The sequence below is a fragment of the Erithacus rubecula genome (genome assembly GCF_903797595.1).
Source record: "Erithacus rubecula genome assembly, chromosome: 6".
Taxonomy (NCBI): Eukaryota; Metazoa; Chordata; class Aves; order Passeriformes; family Muscicapidae; genus Erithacus; species Erithacus rubecula.
In genome coordinates, this window is record NC_136688.1 from 11,379,341 (window position 1) to 11,406,744 (window position 27,404).

The 27,404-nt window shown below is 41.7% G+C and overlaps 1 protein-coding gene across 4 annotated transcripts; it reads right to left on the reverse strand.

Moving 5' to 3' along the window:
* On the reverse strand, window positions 1–27,404 carry CAPRIN1 (cell cycle associated protein 1). 4 transcript variants are annotated; one of them, XM_079308787.1, is made up of 19 exons: window positions 26,789–27,400; window positions 26,280–26,485; window positions 18,067–18,129; window positions 16,828–16,914; window positions 14,967–15,205; window positions 14,771–14,853; window positions 13,637–13,774; window positions 13,033–13,085; window positions 12,860–12,946; window positions 8,423–8,578; window positions 8,230–8,338; window positions 7,741–7,802; window positions 6,296–6,406; window positions 5,622–5,771; window positions 5,313–5,463; window positions 4,444–4,638; window positions 3,367–3,467; window positions 2,904–2,967; window positions 1–2,199 (listed from the first exon to the last, which is right to left on the reverse strand). In XM_079308787.1, exons 2-19 carry the CDS (start codon window positions 26,481–26,483, stop codon window positions 2,135–2,137), a joined length of 2,118 nt encoding a protein of 705 aa, XP_079164913.1. In that variant the 5' UTR covers window positions 26,484–26,485; window positions 26,789–27,400; the 3' UTR covers window positions 1–2,134. The 4 variants fall into 4 exon arrangements, with proteins under 4 accessions (XP_079164913.1, XP_079164915.1, XP_079164914.1 ...); XM_079308789.1 differs by lacking the exon at window positions 12,860–12,946 and having other exon boundaries at window positions 26,789–27,404; XM_079308788.1 differs by lacking the exon at window positions 6,296–6,406 and having other exon boundaries at window positions 26,789–27,395.

Consider the following 27,404-nt stretch of genomic DNA (forward strand, 5'->3'; position numbering starts at 1 on the left):
TTCAACATTAAAAGGTTTGTCTTTTTATTTTTTTTTCCAGTTAAAAAACAGTTGGGACTGTTATCTCAGTAATAGCTTCCTAAAAAAGACACAGAACAGCAACTTCTCACTGGACTGCAGTTTAGGAATGTTCTAGGCCTTGACTCAAACTGCTGCTTCCAGACATCAGCCCCGTTTCAGGATGCCTGGTGTGGAATATGGTCTTCACAAGCTTATCACTTCCCACAGTGAAAACATTTTTCATTTGTGCTCTTCACACAGGATATGGAAAAGTGATATCCCACCTATTTGTATGGAGTTCCAGACTGTTTCACAATGGAGTCAAAAGTATCTGACTGCAAGTTCTGAAAGTTCAGTTGTGATACAAAGTAGAAATTACCCTCTGAGTGAAAACAACCTTCAGTTTTGTACAGAACAGTTAAACACCACACAGCTGTTCCTTAATTTCACCTTTCCACAGGTAGGAATTATTTGATGAGCAATACTTAACACAGAATATAGCACTTTTCTTCTTGCACGTGCTATAGAATGCAACAGAACTACCAACACCTCTATGGAGGCAGCTATCAAAATATTCTCCCCACTGCAGAGAGAGTGCATGTGCGCAAAAGGCAGGCACAAGTGATTTTCCCAAAGATTATACCACAAGGATGCAGTAAAACTTGAATAAGACTTGGTATTTTCCAGCTCCTAGGCTTATGCCATTTCTTTTATACATCGCTGCCTTGATGAAAGAAAAAGTCCATCAAAAAGAAAAGTTTCCCAGAAGTCACAGCTAGTAGAATAAAACCAGAAAAAAAGGAGGAGGGTTTACATCTAGTCAGGAAAAAGAGACTATCAGGGAAAAAACAAAGAAAGAAAAAAACACCTTATGAAATGTCACCCCATCACATTGAATCTTTTTCAGTCGTTGAAAACCAGTGTTCCAGGATACAATTTTTATAAACATGTTTTATTTATCTTGCTTATACCATTAGAACTGTAACTGCTGGCTGTCATTTCCCTGAAAAGGGGAAATCAACTCAAACACAGACTGGTGCTTTTCAAAAGATAGCAATTGGAAGGGCAGCAGCAGCGGGCATTTGAGATTTCTTAAAACCTTCAAGGCTGCAGGAAAGACAAAAGGACATGTGACCAAAAGTGTTATGATTATCCTTTAGGGATTTCCATCAGTACCGGCATCAGTTATTTAGGTGATAATACAGCAAGGTCAAGTATTAGTGACAGACAATGTGCAAGTCATAAGGAATGATAGAGAATACCAATCCTTACAAAAGTCATTGCTATCAAAGAAACTTAAAAGTGTTTCAAAGAGATATCTAAATACTTCACATCAAATATACAGTGGCCATCCAGATTATAGCTCAGGATTTGTTGCAAAAATTTTGTCCAAGTGCCAAATCACAGTTTTTGTTTGTTTTTCACCTTGTCTCCTAAAAAAAAAAATAATTATACAGTTACATCAGCCATTATGCAAACGCTCTTAAATCCTTAGCCACAGGAATCAGGTGATGAGGAATGCTGCAGCTAAGGGTGCCTCTTCTTTGTCACAAACTGCCTCTAAGCCCACTCATCTATTCAGGGCAAATGCATCACTACATATCTTGAACTGCTCAGTGCTTCAATTTAATAAGAAAAAGCTGAAATGCAGTTGTTCTACCAAGCCACACTTCATCTTTTCCATCCTTTCATGGGAACATTTAAGTTTTGTCAACCACAGTAAATCTTTATGGATTTGCAGATTTTATCTGAATTTTGTTAAATCACTTTTAAATGTCAGAAGTGAGTAGTCTTTGCTTTTTCCTGCCACTGCAGTTAACCATGGAGATTTGATCACCCTGAAAATTGCCTTTTTTTGCTTTATTCTTAGCAAGGGTGAGGAATCTGAATCTCATGTGCAAGGCTCAAGATGATGCTTAGGACAGAACATGCAGAGTAAACGTTGTTTCGTTCCTTTCAATATCCAGGGAATATAAAGCTGGCAACTGTAGTCCTGTCATTATGGGTAATGAAAATAGTCCCTTTACAACAAACTTCCTGTAAGGGAGAACAAATAGATAATAACTCTTCTGGTAACATGTATTGTACACTGGCCAGCGTGTTTTTGGCGTTGAACGGAATCCTGTGAATGTGTTTAATTCACTTGCTGAGCGTTCATCTGAGGCATCCCTCTGTTTGGTCTGGGGGGCCCTCCACGACCTAGAAAACACAAAAAGGGGGTTGAATTTTGCAGGAAATCTGGTTAGTTTAGAAATAATCCTAAATCTTCTGATCTGAACTAAGTCAGACTTTGTTGTGCTTCCTAAAATGCTCTCAAGCTTCACCACAGCCCAATGTTGCACTGAACTCCGGAGGCCTCAGCTCCACACTTCAGGGCTTTCAGGACCAACCTTTCAAAACTGAACTACCATGTGGGGTTTCACACATGCAGGGCACAGGCTCGAGCTGCCCTCATTGCCAAGGCACCTGTGGCAATATTGAGACAGAACACAGATTCATCAACAAAAACATACTAAAAAAAAGACCTGAGGAAACAGTGATGAAAACAGAATTCAGAAGCTTAACTACAGCCTCATTATGTCTCTTGGGTTTGTTTCCTAAGGCTTTCATTAATAAAAGACAGTTGTAGTTCTGCTATATCTGACTGTCAATAGCGACTGCTGTTTAAACCTCTTTTCCAAGAATTCCTCATTTAACAGCCAACTAAACTTCCATCACCAGTTCACAGGACCCCAGCAATTCAAGTCAGCAGGGTCACCTAAGAGGTCAGAGGAAAGTCATCTTATTCTCAATTGTGAGTTGCTGAGTAAGGAGTGAGGTTGCTTTTAAAGTACAAAACTTTAAAAGTTGGCTCAGAAACTTCCACTCAACCCAGATCAAGTATTTGCTAGTCAGGAAATTACCTCTAGGAGCTCCCCGAGGTCCACTTTGTCCAGAGCCACGTTTGAAATTTTGTTGATATCCATCCTGAAGCAAAGAAATTTAAGTCACAACATAAAAACTGGGCATTCTATTATTAACTGCCAGCAAAATAAGTACCTTTAGAAAAATATGTACTGACAAAACACCTGTAGCTTTAACAGGCAACATTTTATTAGTTTAAAATAATCTGCAAAAAATAAATTCTTACTTCCACTAGTGCCTGGCCGCAGTAATAAAATGTGCAATGACAAATGCCCTCTCCAGTTACAGAATGTGTTACTCAATGTAACTAAGAAATATAAACTAAAGCATTTAGGGTTCAATTTATCTGAACTACACAGAGGCAGTTTGTCTTCCTGAGCAGTAAGAAAGGCCCAGAGGAATTTGTCACTTTACAACTCTGAGTGCTTTTGACAGGTATTTCTCTCCCCACTGGTAGCTTACCCTCTGGTAGTTTGAGTAATCCCGAGGAGCATTGAACTGGGGCTGTGTGTAGCCACTGTTTGGAGTGTTGGAAAAGGAAGGACGGTAGCCATCGTATCCCCCTAAGGAACAGGGCACAAGTCTTTCACTTGAAAAGCAAAGTTGCACTTAATATTTGACCTTCTGCTACTACAGAAAGAAAAGCAGTAACAGCATTTTACCTAAACCTTAAAATGCCATCCCTTTATCAAGTGCTGTTTACCTACAAGTCAAGCAAATGTTTCCAACATCAGGGCTAACATATTACAAGAAATGAGAATGAACCTCTGGTAAGGCCTGGGAGGAGAATGTTCAGTGCATTTCTCAGAGTAACGCGAGGTTTGTGATTTACAGAACATTCAGTCCAGAGCTGAACATGATCCTAGGTAGGATCTAAATGTCCCAAGTGTGATTACTATGTTCACACTTCAATCAGCTGTATTTTTATTACGCAGGTTTCTTCTCTATTCCCCAGTCACAGGAGGGGAAGAGAACATGGAATACCAGTGTACATAAGTAGTCCCAGAACACCTGACAAGGAAATCTCTGTCCTATTCTAATATAAACCTCTTTGTAACACTGACAGCCACACCTGAAAGATCCAGGAATCACGAACATTCTCTTATCTACGGTATCATTCTTCCACTCCTGTTAATTCCCTTGACCTAGTGACTTTTGGACTCTCGAGCTCTTGTACTTCTACATAAGCCAGCCTATTCTCATTCTGATGAGACAGAGAACTGTAAAATATACTGTGGAAACAAAAAGCATTTTTGAAATATCAACTGGCATCCAAATTCCTTGCTTGATGGGTGGATATTTCTGCATTTGCTTATACTTGTGGTAGATGCTTAATACTGTACTGTAACAGAGGTCTAAACACACACCTAAATTTAATCTGCTTATCTAAAATGAGTAAGATTTTTACTACCCACTTCAGTGTCTCCCAGGGATACCACCCCAGTCTCACAAAAGCAGGTCAGTGTAACACTTGCACTGGTGACCTGGCATCCCACCAGGTGCAAGCAGAGGCCAGGGAGTATTCTGAGAGCTGCTCACCTCTGAATCCATTTGCCGGGCCCCTGTAACCGTTCATGAGGCCCCGGGCCCCGCGGGATCCCCCCCGGGACACCCCTCGGCTGTTGTAGTAAGGCTGGCTGTTCCTGGGGAATCCAGTGCTCTGCTGGGGAGGCTGCTGGTGGTTTCCTGCCACTTGGTGACTCTGGTCCGGGGAGCCATGGTAGGTACCAACCACTGCAGGGGAATCAGGGCAAAAAGGAGTATAAAAGGCTGGATTTCTTTATGTTCCCACATGTCTCTCTTTAAACCTAGCATTCTGTTAGAGAGGAAAAAGATGAGGCTTTTTCTCCTTATTCGACATTGATTACCTACTAGCACTTCAGTGGAAAGTGAAGACAGTGCTGAGAGAAAAGCAGCTCTGGACATAAACTTTCATTTTTTTAAGCTGCTAACGTGGAAAGCGTTTTGCCTGCTGAATTCAAACCGTATCTCATTGATTTCAGCACAAGATTCCAGGCCTTTGTGACCTTACATCAACTGTGATAAGCAATCCATATTTGCTCTCATTTCTGGCTTACTATTTCCATTACAGAATGTCACCTCAAATTGTACTTTTCAAAAGCAAGCTTAACATCAGCAGAACCAGTACTCCACTCTACTGCTCGCATCTTCAGAATAATCCTGTTCATGTTTTCTTTTTTTTTTAAACCTACAGAAACCTCAGTCAAGTGACTTAACAGTTGGAGACAGATATACTGAATTTCACTCCCGGCTGGACATTCAAACCCAGACAGAGTAACAAAACCTGGTATTGCTCAGGGAAACGGTCTGCAAGGGAACCTGCGACATGCTTTGCTTTATCATTTAGGACTTCACAGACTGCTCTACCAAGGCCACAAGAATTTTACCTGTCTGGAGTTGTTCTTGCTGGAGATCTGATTGTTCTACTTGGTGAGGTTGATTGGAGAAACTCTGGTTGTAACTGGCCTGATACTGGTTTTGCTGCTTAAGGGTTTCTGGCTCATTCACAGGAGGAACAGGTGCATTCATGTTGAATACCTGGTAAGAGCAGAAATTCAGTTTTACAGCTCTGTAAAGAAGGATCAAAGTTTTAGAAACATGAATAAGCAAAGACTATCTTATATAGCTACATCACTGATTCCACCACAAGCAGTGAGTACCAAGCCAAAGGGATCCAGTATTGATCTCCTACTCACTGTTTGCATGGACTGGAATGGAGCTGCATTGACGTTGATTCCGCTGCTATGCAAAGGCTTGCTGGATCCAGCCTGGAACACCTGCGGCTGGGATGCAGTGGGAAGTGATGATGAGGATGGGGTCTGGTCTGCATTCAGGGACATGGAAGCCTAATAATTAAAAAAACCCAATATTTTAGCAGCTCTTGATGTACCAAATATTTAAGTTCAAAAACTTGGCTTAAAAAGAGAGTGGCAATGCCTCAGCTTCACCTCTACTAATGACTGTTCTCTACTTCAGCTCAACAGCCTCATTCACAACAGTGTAATGAGAGGAAAAACCTAACCATCTTCTTCCTCATTAGCTTGAAACAACCAGAAAAAACTAGAGGGGGGAAATGAAGAAGTTTCCAGGCTAACTGCTGTGAAAAAATAAATCCCACTTTCTAAGCCAACAATACTGATGCTTCCAAGCTGATGTTGGCATGCTGCATCCAACTAAACAAACAAGCTTCCAAAAGAAAAGTCGTGCCGTGGAGGACTTACTGGTCACAGAAAGGCTTAGAATTTTTAAATTAATGGGAACTGAAGCACCCTTATCAACTGAAAATAACGTTATTTATGAAGAAACATAGACTAACATTTGATGCCACCTGCAATCAGAGTTCTTCCCACCCCTGTGCAACCTGACTTGCCTGAATCTGGTCAATTGATTCTTTCTGTGGCCGTTGTTCTGTTGTGTGAGAAGGCTGATACATGGGTTGGGAAGCTGTATATCCCTCACTTGTAGAAGAAACCAAGGGAACCTGACAAAATAAACCCCAAAGCCCCCAAAAGTCAGCTGATGCTCACACAGCTTTGTAAAAAGTATCAGAGAACTCTGGAGTCTGTGAGCCAGCAGATCTTCAAACCAATACAAATTCATCACTTTTTAACTGCCAACATTCTAACGTGACACAGCTCCAAGCTCAAACACAAGTGGACAAGGACTGGCTGCCAATGGCCTGAATTTTACAAGCTCTGCTCCCACACAGAGAGCCCAGGGAAAAGCCCAGCCAGCAAAGCAGAAGCACTTTGCATTAAAGGCTGTATTGGGCAGTTTAAGAGGCAATGGATAGTAACTGATGGAGGTGTTCACATTGCACTGGAATGTTCCAAAGTCAAGAGTAAGTTTAGCTACTGCGTGCAAGATCCTCAAGAGAATCACTGGCAGCACTGGGCCTCAACCAGGGAAATAAGAAAAAAATCCAGTGGATTAAGTCAGACATCACCTAAGAGTAAAAAAAAACTAGTGCAGAGAAAATCCTCTGCCCAAAAAAATTAGTCTACTTCTACAAGACAACAAAACTGTGGAGAGCACCAGCACTTCAGGAGGTACATACAGAGGAAGCTCAAGAAATAATTTCCTCACTCCTGTTTCTATATAAATGAGTGACTTAAACCTTGCAGACCTAATCTGGACAAGCCAAAGGAAGCACTTTATACTGCTGGTAGTCTGAAACACATCACCTATCCAGATTTTTTTTTTTTTTTTGGTTTGCAAATACCTATAGGAATCAGATCCATTACTGAGACCAGCAGAGTCCTCAGAGAGATGCCACACATACTTAATATAAAATGAGGAGCTACTTTAATCACCAGACAACTGAAACATCTTAACAAGAAAGTTACTACTTAATTTATACAGTACAAAAGCAAGTTTAGGAGATACTACTTAAAGCTCAACTGGAAACAGCATTCAACTCAATGTTGACTGCTCTACAGCTCCAGGACAAAATCCCAAGCAAGCAACTGGGAACAATCAAACAGAACACAAACTATATAGTTAATGCATGAGATCTACTTGTGCCCTGACATTCACTCGAACAGACACAGGTGCCTTGTAACCAAGTGGTTTTGGCATTTCTTTTACAAATAAGTAACAAACTACCTGCTGCCCATTACTGGCAATTTGCCATGTCTGCAGAGAATGAAACCAGGAACTAATAATGTCTGTAAGCAGCAATGGAGATCACCAATTTCCCAAAACTTCAGCTTTTTCTTAGAGTTTCTCATGTAGCTAGGAAATAAATCCTTTTCTAATTCCAACCAGACCTAATACCAAACTCAAATCCAAACCAGAATTTACTAAACATTTTACCTGTGTAGCTTCTGGTTGCACAGGAACTTGGGTAGGCTGGGCAAGTCTTGACTCGGCATGAACTGGAGGAAAATAATTTTGCTATTACACAGTAAACCAAGCGTTTTAAAGAACAGCATTATTATCTTCTCTGAGTACTTATGTGAAAGCTGATCATCATGAAGATGATGAAGCCTTAAACATGACAAAGCTATACTCAAATAACCAACGCCTGTTTCCACGCAAAGAACATTTTTTCTGCTTGTCCAAAATAACCCAAAGCAAAACCAAAGAAACTGTAATGTTCCCTATTTCCAAGCAAAATCTATAAACAAGTGAGAATTGGAAGTCTAAAAACAGTACAATCACATTTCTGAGAAAAACACTCTGTAACAGGACTGTACTATTACTTGTGGTAACCTTTTTACTATGCAGCAGCAACTGAAGCATTGCTAAGAGAGGACCTGCAGCCTTCCCCAGTATTTCTGTTTAGGATTTACCATTACAAACCTGGAGGGCAAACCATTTGGGGCATGTCCAAACTCTGTGCTGGGTTCATGGGTTGTGCAGATACAATGGCAGGATCAAGTGTTTGGTTCTCAAATTCCAGCATCGAGTCCTAGGGAGAAAAAATAAAAAATCATAAAAACCAAATTCACACTGCTGTGGGTTAAACAAATGAATGTTTAGAGTACAACAATACCTGCATGAAGTTGTAGGGGCCCTGCATCTGTGCCATGAGGTCCTGTACTCGCTGTCTCCTGACCAGGGGGTCTGCCTGAGCCACAGCAGTGAGCGTGTGAGGTTCCGGGACAGGAGGAGATGTTGCCTGTGTCTGTTGCTGCAGGGAATTTACAACCTAACAAGAGACAACAACCAACTGCAATTTCAGCTCAAGGCAGCACTGCGCTCAAGTTACTCGTGAGTTCTTGGCATTTCTGGCTACTGCCTAATTGGTTATGTATGACGGAATTGCTGTAGGGTGTTGAAGGACAGTAATACATCCTACAGACAGGTAGGTACTGGTGTCCAGCTACTCAGCTGAGTACTCACAGGACCACAGAGCCCACATTCTGCTCTTTTTTTCTCTCCATCTAGTCTATTCTCCATGAAAAAAATTCCTGTTCAATATTACATGGAGATTTTAGAGCAGAATTTGAGGCAGCAACTTATCACCATTTGGAAATTTAAAGAAAGCGGGGGAAGAGTAAGCTCCACAAATACGCACAAATGGGGAACAATTATTTCCTCATAACTTTTTGGTAAATTGAGTGGAGTCAGAATTTTTTGGTCTTTCTTAAGACTTCATAATGCTCAATTTTCACAGCCACTGTTATCCTAGCTTCCTGATTTACTGTCTCAGGAACACCAGGCAGCACTGCAATACAAGGATTGCCAGACAGCACTGTGAGAGGACACCAGAAGCCCGGAAGCAGAAGCACAGATCAGGGAGGGCAAAAAAGCTCAGATTTACCACACATATCCCAAAGTGGCAAACATCAACAAAGGAACAAACTGCAATGGGCAGTCAGGTAATACCTGATCAGACAGCAGAGCAACCAGCAAAGCTGGACATTGGGCACCTCAAACATACATCAGCAAATAGTTTGAAAATAGACAGCAACAAAGATGGTTGAGCTGCACTTTGATGGCCCTAACCAGTCCCTAATCTGCTCTTTAGGCAGCTCCCGTAATCCAGAAGTGCCATTTCTAATGTCAACAAATGCCCTTCAAAATACCTCTTATCATTACTTCTCTATTTCAATGGGCTTCTAATATTACTAACATTCCAGATAAACAGCTAAGCCTTAAAACTTGGTTACACAGACTATAAATTAGTGTACAGGCACCTGAAAGTTCAAATTATTGATGTAAAATACCTGATTTCTTATAAGAATTGCAGAGACAGATTTCTGAACACCAACCATGACAATTCACAAAACAGTCCTATAACAAAGGTCAGAACTTTAAGCCTCACACTGCCAACTATCCACCCCCTAAGCCTGCAAATTTCTTTTTAATTTCTCAAAGAAATCTACAGCATCTTCCAGCATTCCTACTGCTTGCTCAGATTTCCACATCTTGTCTGCCCATAGCATTCTGCACATGCAGTTGCCTCACCAACTCCAACAGCTTCTTCCTTGAACAAATCCCAAACAGAATGTCTGAATAAAACTAAAAGCTAACCACAACCTACCTACAACTTGTATGAGACTCCCTTCAGACCCAAAGCACTATTGGTACCAATTTGACAATTCCCATGAAAAATACAACCTGAGGCAGTCCACACTGGTAACCAAGAACAACTCTGGTCTACCAAACAGTCCCTGAATTTCACATTATAGACTGTTTCCAAATTAAGAATTAAGCCCTGTGAATGGAAAAAAAATATCTAGAATGCACATACAGACCTTTTGCATATTACAAAGTTTAAAAATTGAAGAAAAAGTGCAAGTCAGATGATCAGGTGAAACTTGAGTGGTAAAACCAGCAGTTACTCATCTCCTGCATAACTGTTACCAAAAGTGCTCTCAATTTATTTGAGCACTACTACTCAACTTATGGAATCCAAGTCATCCACAACAATTCAATATCTTCAAGAAAAAAATAAGTCAATGGAATCATCAAGAGCACACAACAGTGACAAAAATATCAAACGTTTTCCATTTTTACAAATAGTACAGCAGTAACTGCAGATAGCACTTCATATTTTACATTATCTTCTTCAATACTCCTTTTCTGACATCAAAATAAACAGTTTAGGACCTATGCCTTCAGCCCTATTAGCACTACCAGGTACTATGACCAAGTATAAACACACTAGGATGAAACTACTGAACAAATTGCAAGTTGTGTGAGGTGAGTTAACCTTGTCAACAGGCAGGGCTGCCAGATACAATGACAGAGGACAGGGGAAAAAAGAGGAAAGGTAAAAGCACAAGTTTAATGACAACACAAACCAACAGAATTAGCTTGTATTTTGCCAGTCTGAGTTTTGAATTCTACACAAAATCCATCCAAATAAAGTTCCACAACCTAAGAGACAGAGAACTTTGTGTACAACCAGACTAAGGCACTAATTACTGAAGAAGCAGTTAAAATTTAAACCCCACAAAACAACAATAAAAAATTCCATAAATGCTACTACCTATAAAGGACATGTTTACCACAATTAGAACATCATATCATCCAAATACACTTGGAAATTCACAAGCCAATTATTTAGTTTAAAACTTATGGAAGGATCACAAAAAACATCCTTGCAAAGACATCACTTCCCAAACTACAAACACACCACAGAAATCCTGGCAGTATCACATCTACTTGAAAAAGAGAGGAGTTTATGATATCCTCCCCCTTTGTGAACCATTATCGACCACATCCTTGCAAATGTTCTCTTTCAGATTTCAAAATTCACAACTATCACTGTACATTCTCTGTCACGATCTTGCCAAAGTACAGTTCAGCTGCATTCTCCTGAGAAAGGAGATTGTAGTGCCAGCAAGAATAATTTTACAGGCAGATATTCTCAATTTCCCTTTTTTGTATTATAGTTGAGAAAATAAAGCTCTTTATAATGAAAAAACAGGCTTCAACTTTAATTTTTTCTAAATTATTTCTTTTTATCAAGTCCAAGATATTGGGACAGAAAGGGCAACTGAAGCACACATTCTTCGTATTGAAAACAAAGCTGATCCAATTCCAGATTCAGTTTGCTAGGAAATTATGAGTTTCTGAAATCTGTCTGATACTACAACCTTCATCCATACTCCTTATATTAAGATCTACAGAGAACTGAACTACTCTGGATACCTGATGGAAACACAGATACAAAATGGATATAATTGAGCCAATCAATCATTAATTTTAAAATGCTGTGCCCTCTAAAAATACTCCAACCAAGCATGACTTTAATGTGCTGGTTTGGAGGGTTTCTTCAGTTTCTTAAGATAGTTCTTAAAGCACATGCAGTAGCAGGGAAAAGCAGTGACAATTTAAGTTTTTTAAGTAAGGAAATGAACTATGACAAGGAACTACCAAACTCCTTCACATACATGGCAAAGTTGTCTACTTAGTTTTAGAAGCCTCACACCCATCCTCAGTATTATTAAATCTCTTAGTGGTCTTCAACACTCTAAAACAGGATTTTCAGCCAGACTCAAATGTAGAATCAGCCAGATTAGTCTACCACATCAAAACAGCTGCTCCGTTTTTTCAGCACTTCACAAGATGATGAACACTTACTCCACTCCACTTACCAACAGCCCAAAGGCTCCAAGAAAGTCTAAAACTGACCATCTGCAATTTGCTGATGCACAAGGCTAAAATCAATCAAAAATTAACTCTCCAGCACCTGAGAAGCTGCTCATACTAATTTTTAACAGACAGACACAGCTCAAGCTCCAACAAACCAAACAGGGGGCTTTTCCTTTCCCATATACAAGGAACACAAATTCCTGTGCAAGAAGATCATGGACCTGTACATGTAGCAAAGTCTGAGTGCAAATTACCCAACTGGGAATGGAACTGGGAAATCCCAACACCAGCACACCACCATAAACACCACAAGTGAACAGCCACTCAAGTGCAAAGTAGTAACAAGTGAGACACTTGAAGAGTGGTAGTTCTGGAACATAGACATACGTACACACAAGCATATTTTAACATCAAATGATGCACATAAGCAATCTGGACTAGGTATTAGTTGAGTTACTCATCTTCAGCTCCCTCTCCAGGAACCTGCTTAATGAAAGCACTACTACACCACACTGTCAGCAGCTGGGTATATAAAACTTTCAAGTTCTACATTTGTAGCTAAGTTCTCCAAAAAGAAAAAAAAAAAAAACTTCAAAAAAAGTTTAAAGTCTTTTTTAAAAAAAGACTTCTAAGCAAGCCACTCATGAAGAAAAGCAAGTTCTTGGCAAAATTAGCCAGACTAAATAGGTTTCATTTCTTTTTATTTTAGATATTCCTGAGCTAAGTATGTAATAAAATAATTGAGTAGTTAGTCCAAGCTTACTTATATATATGTATTCTTTTATATATTGGGGGAGCAGGGATACAATACTAAAACCTATCATGAATTGTGAGCCAGCAGAAACAGGGATTGCAATTTTACCTGCAGTACACAAGATCTTACCTCAACCGTTTCAACTGTCCACTCATCTACCTGTTCCTTCTCACTACTGCTGAACTGAGTCTCTGCCATGAATTGTCTGTTTACATACTAAAATAAAAATAAGAAAGGGTATGAAAGTAAAAGTAAAGTGGCATTGAAGGTATACAAAATGACAGTCTTTCAGTGAATAATACCTCAGTTGATTCAACTTCAGTTGGTTCAGTAAATTCTTCTGCTGGATCAGGTTCTGGAGGAAAAAGAAATAAACCATTTATGTGAGAAAAACCAAATAAGCAAAAACCAAAACAACAACAATAAAGACCCCAAGCCTCATGTTACAGACCTAGAAGATACAAAGTTAGATGAAAAACCTTCTGTCTCAATATAGAATAAAGAAGAAATGTCATGGGCACTAACAGAGAACTAATAATAACAAATATTCTCAGAGCTTTGAATTGGAAAGAAAAAAAATAACATTAAATTCTCACTAGGGAGAGTTATGTTCAGCTATGCTTTCTCCACAAAAGGGAAAAATGTCTTGGGTTGTCTTAAAATTGGATACAACATTTCCAAGTTTCTTAAGTATGTAATCACATTGTCTGCTTCAGAAACAGCTCCTTCTAACACACTGGTGGGAACCACTGAAAAATGGGAAAAGCCTCAGGCAGCCAGAAATTTCATCTTGGATGGTTTCAGTATTAGAGATGAACACCACATTTGCAATTTAATCACTCTGAGGACTGCAGAGACAAGACAGAAGAACACAAAATGTCAGTCAAGTCATCTTCCCCTTCTCACCAGCCTCTGCTGCAGTATCTTCTACTGCAGGTGCAGGTGCTGCCTCCTCTTCCTCACACAGCCCATTCTGGTGGTTGTGGGTGCTGTCAAAGTAACTGGTCTGAAGAATCCGTTCAACAACCTCCTTCAGCGCTTTATCTGGGAAAATGAAACAAGGAAACATCAGCACCACCTCAGTCCTCATCATCTCCTCCCTCCTTCCTTCCCAAAGATCCCTTTTTCTGGCGAGATGCTGCTGCCCCAAGCCAGTCTGTGACCACTGCTGGTCCAGGATATCTTCTCTTACTGGGTCACATTCAATAAATCCATAAATAACCCACTGTGTCATTCAGAAAAATCTGAAGGGCGAGAAGGATCTTAAGAGTACACGTAACTCTTCAGAAGCTTTGTGGAGCACTTCAGTGAGATCATGTTCATGAAATTAATTACTACTTTTATTCTTGTTACTTAAAACCATTACTATATAACAATTTCTTCCAAAACAATTGTCAATAAAAATAAATCTACACAGGTACCACCTGATTCACAAAGGTTCTTCCCCTGAGGTGAAGTGGCTCAAGAGAGCCTTTGTAAGCAAGAACACTTGCCCTCAGTTCCCCAGCTGAATGCTGGGGCATCTTAAACCAAAATACATCAGCCCTATTGACAAAGCAGCATTACTGGCTGTCTAGGCCAGGTATTTGGGAAAAAAAAAACAGTCTGCTGGCATGGTCACACTCTGATCTGCAGCTAATCAATGAAAACAGGGCAAAACCACAATACTTTTTGCAGGAGCTAAGGGGGAGAGAATATCTCACTAAGGAAGGCCATGCCAGTGTATGTATTACACCGTCGCCTTGCTCACACTCAGGTCTGCAGAAAACAAAGAACTGTTACTCAACAGCAGCAGAGTACTGCTGAAATAGCAACAACAGACTGAGCTTCAATACTGAACAATGCCGAGCCAGTATGAAAAAATACACCACACACTGAGTACAAATTCACAAGTCACTGTTATAGTTCAGCTAAGAGCTGAGGAAAAGTAGCTCCTCTAAACTCAAAGAATTAACTGCCCAAGTTCTCTTATATCAGATGTGTGTTTTAGTTCAGACACAAATTCAGTGTGCTGTCTCTTCATGCAAAGACTGTACTTACAGGTTGTTCCACAAACTGGTTTTTCCTTCCCTTCCAGTAAGTCCCACAGGTGAACAGATGCTTGCTCGTACTGCTCATTCAACCTTAAAAATTAATTAAAAAGAGTTAATTTCTTACTGAGTCTTTAAATTACCATAGTAAACACATTGCTAACTGACTGGCAATTAGAAAGAGGAGCACTTTGCTGTAACCCCACCTCATGTTCATGTCTCGTTCAGGGTAAACCAGCTTGTAAAACTCATCCAGCATTGTCAGTTCCTCCTCTGTCAGCACTGGCACCCCGCTGGATCCTTGTTTGAGGTCACTGCGCACCTCATCATCCCCCAGCTTCTCCAGAATAAACTGCAGCTCCAGTACGGTCTTTAAACGCTTCTGCTCAGCCTCCTCTCGCATCAACTGCTCCCTACGAGCCGTCTTTTTTATTGTTTTCTGGATCTAGAATGGACCCAAAGGAAAAACAATTTGAAAATGTCTTTAATTGCTAAGAGAAAGTACAGAGGAAGGCAAAGGAAAAGCCAGAGTGTTGAGTTCATCCACTGGGCAAGGGCAGACCCAAGCATTGGGTTCTTCCATTTGGAAAGGCTTGCGTGATCCTGATTTTTTACACTGGCCACACAGAGAGCAGGAACAGAGAGGTTATTCACCATATCCCATGATAGTAGGAAGCATTCATTGGAACTACCAATAGATCAGGTTAAAACAGATAAACAAAAGTACTCTTTCACGCACCATGGGAGGGAACTCATGGAATGTTTTGCCATGAAAGGCTGGGGAGATAGACAGCGTCAGCAAGTTCAAAAAGGGATTTCAACAAATTTTTGGACATGAGATCCCTGGTCAGACACTCCAGGGAACAAGCATGTACATCCACTGCAGCATTCCCAGGGCGGGGAGCACAGATGCAGTGAGAGAGAGGACAACACATCAGCAGCAGCCTTGTGCACTGCACTGAACCTTCCGAAAGACAGGTCTAAATGCAGCATCACTCTGAACCTACAGGATGTTTCTACCACTCTTCAAGCATCCAGCACCCCAAGTTCAGCTGGTTCACTCTGGAAATTTAATACTCTCTTAAAAAAAAACAAATCTATCATGAAGGTAACTCTCCCACTTGAAACATCCACATTTCATTTTTAAAAATCAAAGACATATCTTGAAATCAACTAAGTCAAATCAGGAAAAAACTGCAACCAAGTTTGAAAGCAGAGCACCAATCTGGTACTCCTACATTCACTGGCTTCTTTTAGCAGTCAGCTGACCAGGGAAACACTTCAGAACAGACTTGTCCAGAAAAGGATATTCTCCATTACTAACATTCCATGTACAGAGATGGAATTGTGATGCCAGAAAATAAAGAAACAGGTTGGCTTAGTCCTACAAATGAACTTACAGCCACAGCCAATGTAGAAGGCAGATTATAACACAAGGCTGCTGCTGCCCTTTAAATTACTCCAGCCTGCTCACAAGCTAAATACACTCCTTAGAGCAGTCAGCTGTATTCACATCCACTACTCAACCAATTCCTCCAATGCTGCTTCTCTTTCCAGAACTCCCACATTTTTAAATTTAATTCCTGATCACAGTATTATTCTGCACCCTTGATAAAACACCAACCCAAAAGATTACCTATTTCATAGCAATCAGTTAAACTACCCTTACAAAAATAGTATGAATTACCCCATAATGTACTTTTAGATTGTATTATTAAGAAATGAAAACCCTATGAAGCACATTTAAGAAAATGCTACCAGTGGCATCTGTGACCATCCGGTGTGTGATCACCTTTACTATTGCATGACAGACCTGGTTCTGTGATCACTGTTTTCAACACTTGTGCTGTGTCAGAGAATTACATTATTCTTGTTTTCATACATTTATGTAGAGCATCAGAAATTCTTCAGAAAAACTGACATCAACTGATATAAAAACCAGAAGAAAACAGTCAAAGATACAAGAAATCAAGGACAATTATCCCTGTAAACAGAGGTGACTACTGCCTCAGTGAAGAGTTTAAAGTTTCTGGATAACCCACATGGCAATGCCTGATCTTTACTTACATCTTGACTCAGAGCCATAAAACTCCTCTGCAGTTCCTTAGCAAATTCCAGATTATTTGTCACTTCCTGGTATTTTGACACTGCATCCTTAAAAAAAACCAAAAAGACCACAAATGTAAACCTTCAGCAACAGAATAGAATAGAATATATACTTCCAACAAATAAATTCCCGTATTTTTCAGTTCTGAAGTGAGACACAGGATCCCTGAATGGGACTGCAACTATGTTAAGGCAAATTTAGATTTTCACAGCCCACGTATGAAAGACTTGTCTACATCCTTGAGGCCTCTAGTTTCTTTAGATATGCTAAAGAGCCTTTACATTCTCACATGGATGATGGACTTGTTTCACATTTGGCTGCAGTCAGTCCTGACAAAAACTAACAAAAAACTGGGACAATGGGGGAGGAAGAGCAATCTGGCAACTCAGAACTGCTCAAGAGTTTGAGAATTAATGCATTGTTATCTTCAATCAGAGCCAAAATCAGAATATACAGAACATAATGTCCCCTTCTCCAGAAATCTTTGTTTTTGCTATCTTCTTAAACCTAATACTCTGATCTGCACCAAAGCAAAACCAATTCCTCAACCAATTTTTTAGTACTGAGAAATTACATCAAATCAGAATCAAGTCGGGGGATACAGCTGAGACATTTACACTCTGACTGTGAAAAAATAATGGGTTTCTTTAAACTAAGAAAATTTTCATCAAGCCTGGTAGCCAGGCTTCATAAAAACCATGAGTTTCCATCCCCAATATGATTGCCAGTTCTCTGTGGTGATTTATATCTTCACAACAGGCCATTACAACATAAAAATACACAGATTTGTGATATTTCAGTTTTCAGCTGGCACAGAACCACCAAAGGGAAGATTAAATCATCCAAGGGACCAAGAGAAGCAGCTCATTCTCTGAAGTGTCAACAGCTGCAATAGTTGGAGGGTGCATTTTTTTCCTTCACGTTCTCAGCGTAAAAAATCAGCAACAAAACACTGTTGATTACTGAGCATCTGGTAATCTCTTGAAGTATCAATGTGCATGTTTGCACCATACAACTGAATTTAAATTGATACTTGCTCTTTATTTACTACAACTGTAAAACTGCTGCTGAACCAAGCTCTACAATAACCTACTTTAAGAACAGCCTCAACATGGAGAGAGGCAGCACAGAACTCCTCACCACCAAAATGACAAAATGATTCAACAGAGATCTGATTAGGATTTTTTGGTTGTTTTTACCAGTTGATCTTGATTCAGACGTTCTCCCTTGTTCATTCGTTCCTGGTAATCATCAAGTTTGCTCTGAAACAAAATAAAAATGCTGTTATGAAGAGGTGCAAATCAGTTTAAAGCTTTTTTTCTATTTGCACTAACAAAATTATGCACTGTAATATTACACTACACAGACTGTACCATGTTACACAAGCACATAACTGTCAGGTAGAAAAGTACATGAGAAAAAGTGTCTTCTGGGATAAAACATATATGTTTTCCCAAGAGGTAAATATTGTTTATTTTTTATATTGTTTATTTGGCTATTACAATGTCTTCAGGGCTAGTTGGAATTTCCAATGAAATTCACATCCCTTCTGTAAGGGGAGAATCACTCTCAATGCACATGTCCTTCAGTCCAAACACCAAGAGTTGAACTGAGGCCTGAGGTAGAGCTTATCACCACTTTATCAAAACCCTCACTGGAAATGCTATTATGATTCAGAACTGTAATTCCCTGTAGCTCCATCACTTACGATAGTTGTAAAGAATTTTAAACAGTTTTTAATCCTCTGTGCAAGAACGCCCACCAACACAATTCATATTAATAGCTCTAAAATAGTTTTGTTCAAGATCATTAGGATATTTTTCCACAGGAAGAAACTGAAAAAAGAATCATTAGGCTACTTCTCAGCAGGATCAGTTTTCTCATCTGCTCAAAGAGAAAACCATACAGAAGAGTGGCATCAGCCAAAAGCAGGTAGAACTCCTGTGTGCCCCAGTGACAGATTCCAAGGCTAACTAGAAAGGGTCTTCAAAAGGAAGCAAGGCCTATAAAGATAACACACCTAATTGTTAAGCTGTTTCCACCATCTCTGCATTATCACAAATTATTGTATTTTGAAATAAATTTACCTTGATCTAATTTTAAGTTATTAAAATGAATCCTTAACAATTATCTTCCCCATCTAGAATAACAAAACATGAAAAGCAAGATACACTTTATTTTGAATGTCAAAGAACCAAACCCCTGATGGTACCACTGTCTCAGGGTTTACATTTGCCACTGAGTAACACCTTCTTTGGCTGCTGTTGGTCTTTGTTCCAGACTTTTAATTTAAAATATTTTACTGATATTTTTATAGTTAATTCAACTTCTATGCCCAGTCTCAGACATTTGGAAAGATCAAAGTCTGTGAAACAAGCAAGCCCCTCTTCCAAAATATTTGATACCCATCATTACTTCCTGAAACCCAATCATCCCTGTGAGGCTTGGTCCTTTTGATGTCGTTTTTGGTGCTGGATCTTTGCAAGTGCTCCAGGTCAAACAGAATATTTAACTACCTCACCTTCCAATGTATCAGAGCCAGCAATGGCTTAGGCAAAGCCAAAGCAAGAACTTGCAGAGCTCCAAAAATATATTACTGGGAATTTCATGCTGGGGACAGAAACTACATGGTAACAGTTGTTAAATGCAGCAGCCACAGCTCATAACAGATCAAAAAAGTAGCCCTGGAGAGCATTTGGCACACTGCAAACCTATTTCAACAGGAAGTAAGGTCAGGTTACTCTTTGCCATCCTGATCTCAGAGCAGATGATGACACGCTTGGACAATCACAGGACAGTCTCTTGATTTGGGAGTGTGTGGCTGAGCTGTAAAGCCAAAAGGGAGTCAGGTCAACCCACATCTCTGATGGCTGAAATCCTAAAGCGAAGTGGCTTTGAAGACCAGCAAATTTCAAAGGAAGTTCCTACTTGCTTAAATCACTGGCTCCCCTGCTGTAGATTACAATTCCCTTGGCCACTCTGATGCAATTGTTTGTGAGGCTGCTCAGTAAATAGACTGCAAATATCAGCCAGCTTGAACGGGGTCTGCAAAAATGCATTAAAACCAATTCTGTGACTCAGTTTCCAACACAAACCCATAAACAACAACAGTAAAACAAACTGGGTGGGACACTGTATTCCAGAACACTACTTTGTTTGACTTTGTTGAAGAAAATATATATAGCAAAATTACATTGTGAAACCTTCACAGAATCCATTTTGGTGGCTGAGGGCATAAGGGAGGGAAAATACAAAAATATCCTAAATAACTACAATTTTTTCTGTATACTTTTTCCATGCATGGTTTGTCATTTCAGATTAAGATACTGCAGAAACATACTGAACAATGCACAAACTTTTTCTTGAATGGTCAAATATTGTTACATCTAATGTAAATGCTTTGCTTATTTTTATTCAACTAAAAAGCCAAGGGTAATATGTCTCTTTCTGTTATGAACAGAAGAAAACTTACAAGTCTTCACATTTACTTCTTTATAAAAATTCCTGTTGGGAAGGTAAAAACAGAAGAAGGAAAGCCGGTCAGCTGCAATGCAGAGGACAAGCCAATGTGCATTTAGTTAAATGTTACCACAAAGATTTCGACTGCCAAGTAAGCATTTTTCTATCATCCCAAAGACACTTTTAAGATCCAAAGCTGCATTAGACAGAAATATTAAGTAAAATGCTTTAGTTTTTAATCTGCACTGTCAACTACCAGCAATCCAAGAGCAGCATTAGAGCTGTAAAACAACTGCAGTGAAATTCCTGCTCAGGAACCTACTGCAGTGCCTGCAAGAGGGAAGACTCTCTTCATCTTATCCTCTCCTTACACAACTTCATCCTCACTCCTCAGACATCTGAGCATGAAAACCAAACCAGCAGGGAAAAAATAATCCAGTGGCAAAGTGAGCACATGAATTGTGTATTGAACAGCTTATGAGTCAGCAGCTCTCAGTTCTGCAGGCAGCAAGCCACCCTGCTTCAGCTTTTTCCACTGAGATACCTGAAGTATTTCGGAGTTTCCTAGGGAAAAAGCACCACGAACAAGGCTCCTAGAGTTGTGGTGCTCATTGTTTAAGTATTCCCTGGACTTGACTTTAACAGGAATCCAAAACTGGGTTACTTTATTGCAGTAATAGACAGATCTCCTCACCTCCACTGAATTGTCTTGAAAATGTTATCCTGAAGTAGAAACAAAGAATGTAGTTACACCACATTATCCTCCAATCTAACACTGGTTTTAGAAATGCCTGACCACTGATCCGCCACTTCCAATGCTGTGCTACAAACTGGATCACTGGAATCATCAGATTAAAAATAACCCTTAAAAAAAGGGGTCAGGAGCAGGAGGGAGGCTCTATATTTAACCAGATAATTTCAATGCTATGGTTCTACCAATTACAGCAGCACAAGTGCGCACAGCAAGCTGCAAGGGGACAAGGTGAACACCTGGAGTAAACCTTTAGTAATTCAAACTCTGCTACAAGGCAGGAAAAGATGGAAAGGACATTCCAAGTCTACTTCCTGAGATAACTCAAAAACCAAATTAATGTTTCTGACAGCACAAAAGCAATTAAGATAATCCAAAATTTAAAACAGTTGCGTAGTACAGTTTGCATTGAACCCAAATAAATGGCAAGTTACAAATCAGAAGTTTATTAAGCTGTTTTACATATCTGTATTGTAATTTTTCTGCCCTCCACCATCACCTCTACACTCATTGATGACTTTGCAGCAAAAACAGCCCAGAAGTGACCAAAAAACCCCACAAACTAAAACCAGTCTTCTATTCTCTCAAAAAAAAAAAGAAAAAAAATCAGAAAGGTATGACACTCAGCAAGGAATGTTCAAAACCTCTCAAAACCCACAAGTTCTGAGAAGTTGTTTCAGTCCCAAGTTGGAACCAGGAAGAAAGAAAGATACAAAAACACTAGTACTCCAGCACACAAAACATTTACAGGTTTTCTGTTTAAACTGAATTTATTTTTGAAATAACAGTCATAGACATTCTGGTAGGTGGGTTTTCCCCACAGCCTGGGAAGTTTGATGGTTTATAAAAATAATCTGCATAATATATTAATTGTTAACCAAATTACAAAAACGCACCAATTCTGAGACTGCAGTTTCATGATCAGTTAGCCCCAGAGGGAAAAAAGCTTCTTCAGTAACCAGAATTAAGTCACAGAAGAGTGGAAGCCCAAGTTCTGGTGATGTTCTTTCCAAATCACCACCATACAGGATTTCCTACAGAAACACTTTGAATTTACAAGGAAGTTGACTACATTGTAGGAGACTAAGTATAATTTTTGTTCAAAATGTTACTTTTACAAGTGCACTCTAGAACACAAATGTGTCTCTCCCAAAACATTCTGTGTGCCCTTTTCCTCTGAAACAACAACCAGGATCCAAACACCAAAGCAGTATCTGAAAAACTGAAACTAGACAATGTTTCACAGCTCCTTGGATTCATCATGCACCCAGTTAAGTGAACTCATTGTAAGACAATCCCTATTTTACAATAACCAGTTTAAACCAAATCAGACCAGGCTGAAACTTCAAAGCACCAACCACTTGATTTCACAGATAAACCGCCTGGGTTTTCAGACCTGAGGCTTGATATCCAAAATTTCTACTAAGAGAGGTTTTAAAGAAAGATTCAGGCTTTTAATACACTATCTGAAATGAATTTTACAATTTGTCCCCAAATCATGTTAAATCTCCAAAGAAATTTCAAATCAAGCCTCACAAGGAGAGGCTCTGGAGCTACCACAAGCCTGGAACATCCAAGTGGCCCAAATCATGGACAAAAGCATTGAGAGAGCTGCTACCAACGGAAAGCTTCAAACTTCCTGCTACCAGAATGGAAAACTGATGCCAGCTTTTACTATAGACTCCTGTTTCCCATGGGAAATCCAACATTTTACTGAACCAAGTCACATGAACTTCAAATGTCCACCTGCTGTTCTGTGAGAGCTCTCGTGTAGCAAGGACAGCAGCACCTGTGAACTGCACATTTTGCACCCCAGCCAGGGTTACACTCAGGAGGAAACTCAGACAAGCTGATAAAGTGACAGCAGCTCAAGTTACCAGGCATAGGCACTATGTGCCATCTTTCCAACTCCAAACTCACGTTACCCTGAGAACATCTGCCCATCCCCTAACCCATGTGTTAGCAAATTAATTATTTTGCCCCTTTGGCAGATTTGTTTGATGAACTGCTCATACATGGCTCATGCTCTATTACACAAGTTGAAAGCAAAAACAACTGGAGTTTTTTTCATTCAGCCCAGAAACAAAACCAGTTTAATCTACATTCAATTGGCTTAATATTTAGAAAGGGTTTTCCTCTCTAAAAACAAAAACCAGAAGAGCCAGGGAAAAGAAGAAATTTAAGGTGAAATGTTTTCTCCTAGGGAACATGGAGAGCTGGCAGGATTCTAACCCCAGACACCTGACAAATACCTGGAGGCAACTTTTAAATTAACTGAGCTTGTCAACATAAACTCGAGTTGCACATCTGAAGGTCCTGGAGAGAAAATATCCCTTTAATTACCCCCTTCCATGCACAAATATCTTGTCATCTAAGAACAGAGGATAGCATTCCTATCTTTTCCAAATACAAAGAGGGGAACACAGATATTTTCAGGCCATGTCCATTTCTGAACAGCAATTCCATTTATCCCAGTCTCTTTCAATAAAGCAATACTTATTCTTTCAAATGAGGTCACGTTTAGGAAAAGAAAATGAAAGTGTAACTAATAATTCCGTGTTTTTACTTTTTACAGAAACATTCACAGTAGTATAGACCAAAGTCAAATATGATTTCAACTTGTATTTTGGTAGTCACATTATTTTATCCTCTGCATTTAGAGGTAAACATGACTAACTTCATTCTGAAAATTCAAATTTCTTCATGAAGAGTGACCTCTACTAAAAGCTGCACACTCCTTTTGTTCAAAGCCTAAGATGGTACCTCTTCCAGAGCTGTCATTTTTCACCCTTCAGAAACGTGTGTCTAAGTGTATTTTTTGTGTACATTCTATGACAAAAGCTCTGAAAATCATCTCTACTGGCTTTCATTAGCAGCTGCTGACAAAGAAAGGATTAACTATCCAACTAAGCACAAGTTCCCAGTGAGATTTACTGCATTTCTCACCCACTCCTGTCTGTGCAGTATCCAGCACAATTTTACTTTTCGGATGGCTGGAAAAATTAAAAATATATTGTACAAAGATATAAAATATAAGGAAATCCTGATGCGTACAATGAGCTTTGTTTTAACACACAAAGCATGTACTGCTCTCTTCACTATTTACTAGAGAACTCTTGATTCCCCCACCAAGGGAGAGGCTCAAGCCCAAAAATTAGTTACCTCTGCTTTAATACAAAACTATTTCTCTCATGACTTTTATAGTGCTTATGACTTATCCTTCAGAAAGTTTCAGAACTTCAACCCATTAAGCATCAAGTCTTTGAACTTTAATTCATCAGTGAGAGACAACAGGGAGCTTCTTCTTTTTAAACCCCAGCCCTTGCCTTTTCTTTAAGGCCACATTGCCCAGCACCGAGTATTCAAGAAATAAATGCTTTCAGTAATTTTCACTGAACATCTTCCAACAAAAGCCACATCCAAAAAAAAAAGGGCACTTTGTCCTCTCTATTCACTTGGTCACTAAAACTCTACTTAAATAGAATGGAATGGACAAGGCAAGTGTAAATTAGGTGTGCATGATTTAAAGGTAAATAAAAACACTGCTCCCAAGGAAAGCTAACCCTCATACCAGTAACACTGTGCTTTACCCTCTTGATTACTCCCAAGTACAGAACAAGTCAGACTGCTCACCTGCTAATTTTGGTTTTTTAAAACACACATCTTTAACATAATTAAAAATACTTTCAGAGGATTTTAGTGTATGTTTGGTACAACAGTTAAATCTCAAACAATTTGTGTTCAAAAAACTAGAGAAAGATCTGCTCCCTTTCTGGAGTTGAGGGACTGTATTGGTAGTGCAGATATTCTTGTGTATTATTGCCAAGTTTAAGACAGACATCTTGTCCTGTCTACACACAAGAGACATGGAGGAAAAGCTTCTCTGATTCTGAAACTTACCTAAAACGTCCTGGCTTGCTGTTTTTTGCCATGTCATTTTTAAAAACCAGGAAAGTCCCACACCCAGTTTTGAAGTGGGAAGCTACACTGTACACAATGTATTTATACAGTGTATTATTGATACACAGTGTATTATTTATAGGTAAAGCACAGCTTCTTTCCTTTAAAACCCACCTGTACAGACTAATTTACTGGGAATATTTCTACCTTGTACAATATGGAACACTATGAATACGATCAAAAGTGCCAGTTAGAAAAATTAATGTAACTATTATTGGGCTTATTCACTTCTAAAAATAAAAAGATATTTAGGGCTGTGGCACAAACATAAAATTATTTTATGGTAATTTTAGCTTGGTACTGCGGTGTTTTGTGCCAAGTCTTGAGGCTATATATTAGTTCTTTTTCCGGTGGACACCTCGTGCTCCGCAGATTGTAAAGCCCTGCGAATCTCATTTAATCTGCCACCACCGAGAGGGTGCAAAATACGCTGCGAGTAACCACGACATCCTTTGCCTCTTGTGCCACAGCTCGAACCGTCCGAGCACCACGGACTGAGTAGCCGCTCTTTCTAAAAATAACCCGTGAAAGGCCGCTTCCAGCCGGGCTCAGGCTCCCAAAGAGTTGAGCTTAGGGCGATGGAAAGCGAGCTGTGACACTGGGGCGGGGTGGGGTGGCCCCGGCTTTGTGCGGGCGGCACAATGAGCTCCGCCGGGGAGGCCGGGCCGCCGCCATGTTACAGCTCCGCGTCCATGTGCCCGGCCCCGAGGGCACCGCAGCCGCTGTCTGCCCGCTCCGCCGGGCACGGGCACCGGGCACCGCACGGAGCGGAGATGCGGGGAGCCGATCCCCGCCATGGCGCGGCTGGGGAAGGCCCCGCCGCAGGGAACAAAAGGCGGAAGGAGGGGGAAGGGGAAGGGAGCGGCGCCGCCGAGGGGGCTCCGGGCAGCGGGGGCGAAGGGGGGCCGACAGCCGCGACCCCTCCGGGCTCTGCTCCGCGGGCCGGGGAGAAACCGGGCCGGCCCGGGGTGACGGGAGGGTAGCTGGGGATGGGGCAGGGGGACCCCGGCAGGGGAAGGGGACAGGCCGGGGGTGAGGCGCTCGCCCTTCTGGAACCTTCCAGCAGGCGGCCTCTGGGGGCCACGCCGAGAACAACCCGGGAGGGCTCGGCGGAGGGCCCGGAACAAGGGAGCGGAAGGGAAACAGGCCGGACCGGCCCGGGGGCAGGGGCAGCCGGAAGGCGGGGGATAAGGCGGTGGGCACCTAGGGTGGGCTGGGGGTCTAAGGGGATGTGGGAATCACCTTCTTCTTCTCGAGGTTGCGCAGTTTCTTGTCGATCACCCCCAGGATCTGCTTCATGGCCTCGGTCTGCACCGTGGTGATGTTCACACCCGCCGCTGCCTGCGGGGCCGCCGCTGCCGGCGCAGCCTCACTGCCCGGTCCCACCTTGCCGGTGCTGCTGCCGGTGGTGCTGCTCGCCATGGTGCTGTTGGTAGCCGAGGGCATCTCTGTGAAGGAGGGAGGGAGAAAGACAAGAGAGCGGAGAGAGCGGCGGGCGCGTCACGGGGGGAGCGCGGACGGCGGGGACGCGCGAGAGCGCGCACGAAGCCGCGCGCGCACGAGCCGCACCTGCCCCGGCGCGCGCGCCGCGGAGCCTCCCCCCCACCCGCCCCTCCCTTGGCGCGCGCGGGGCGCCGGTCACGTGACGGTGCGGGGCGGCCGCCTCGCGCCCAACGGTCATTTTCCGTTCACGCTCCCCTTCCCCCCCGCCCCGCTCGGGGTGTCCGGAGGGGCCGCGCCGCCCTCCTCACCCTGTGCGCGACTGAGCTGGGGGGGACACGCTGCGCTCTCTCTCGCTCTGTAGGAATGGCCGCCTCAGCCACGCTCCAGCCCCGCCGCCCGCGCTGCTCCTGCTACCACGGGAGGGAGAGAGAGAGAGGCAGAGAGAGAGGCAGCGGCGGCGCGCACGCCGGCGCGTAGAGGCGAGGCGGCGCGGGAGCGCGCGGGGCCCTGGCCGGCTCGCGAGTGCCCGCGGAGAACGCCTGAGCTCGCGGCGGCAACTGCTGCATTGGCCCGGCGCAGGAGGCGCGGCGCGGCGGGGCCTTCAGGCGCGCGGCGGGCGCCTCAGCACCAGACACAATAGGGGGTCGTCCCTCAGAGCCCTCCCGCCTCCTGTTCCTCCTGCCTCTTGTTCTCGGCACAAATGGGGCTCCAAAACGCGTTTCTGAGCCCTGCGGCGAGTCCTTGCACCCGGAAAGCCCATCACGGCACTAACTGAGCCCTAACAGCCGCAGTTTAGTCGCTGGGAGCAGTTGCTCCATCTGTCTTTGAGGCTGGGATTTGCGTCTGCAGATACAATCGCTGTGTATCCCTGGTATCCCCACGTAACGAGTTTGGTGTTAGTCCTGCGCGTTTCAGTCACAAAAA

Coding starts and splice junctions, on each gene's coding strand:
- CAPRIN1 (XM_079308787.1), bottom strand. CDS start 26,483: ATGCCCTCGGCTACCAACAGCACCATGGCGAGCAGCACCACCGGCAGC. Junction 18,130..26,279: donor GCAACCTCGAGAAGAAGAAG/GTGATTCCCACA, acceptor ATTTTGTTTCAG/AGCAAACTTGATGATTACCA. Junction 8,579..12,859: donor GGACAGTTGAAACGGTTGAG/GTAAGATCTTGT, acceptor GTCTCTTGTTAG/GTTGTAAATTCCCTGCAGCA.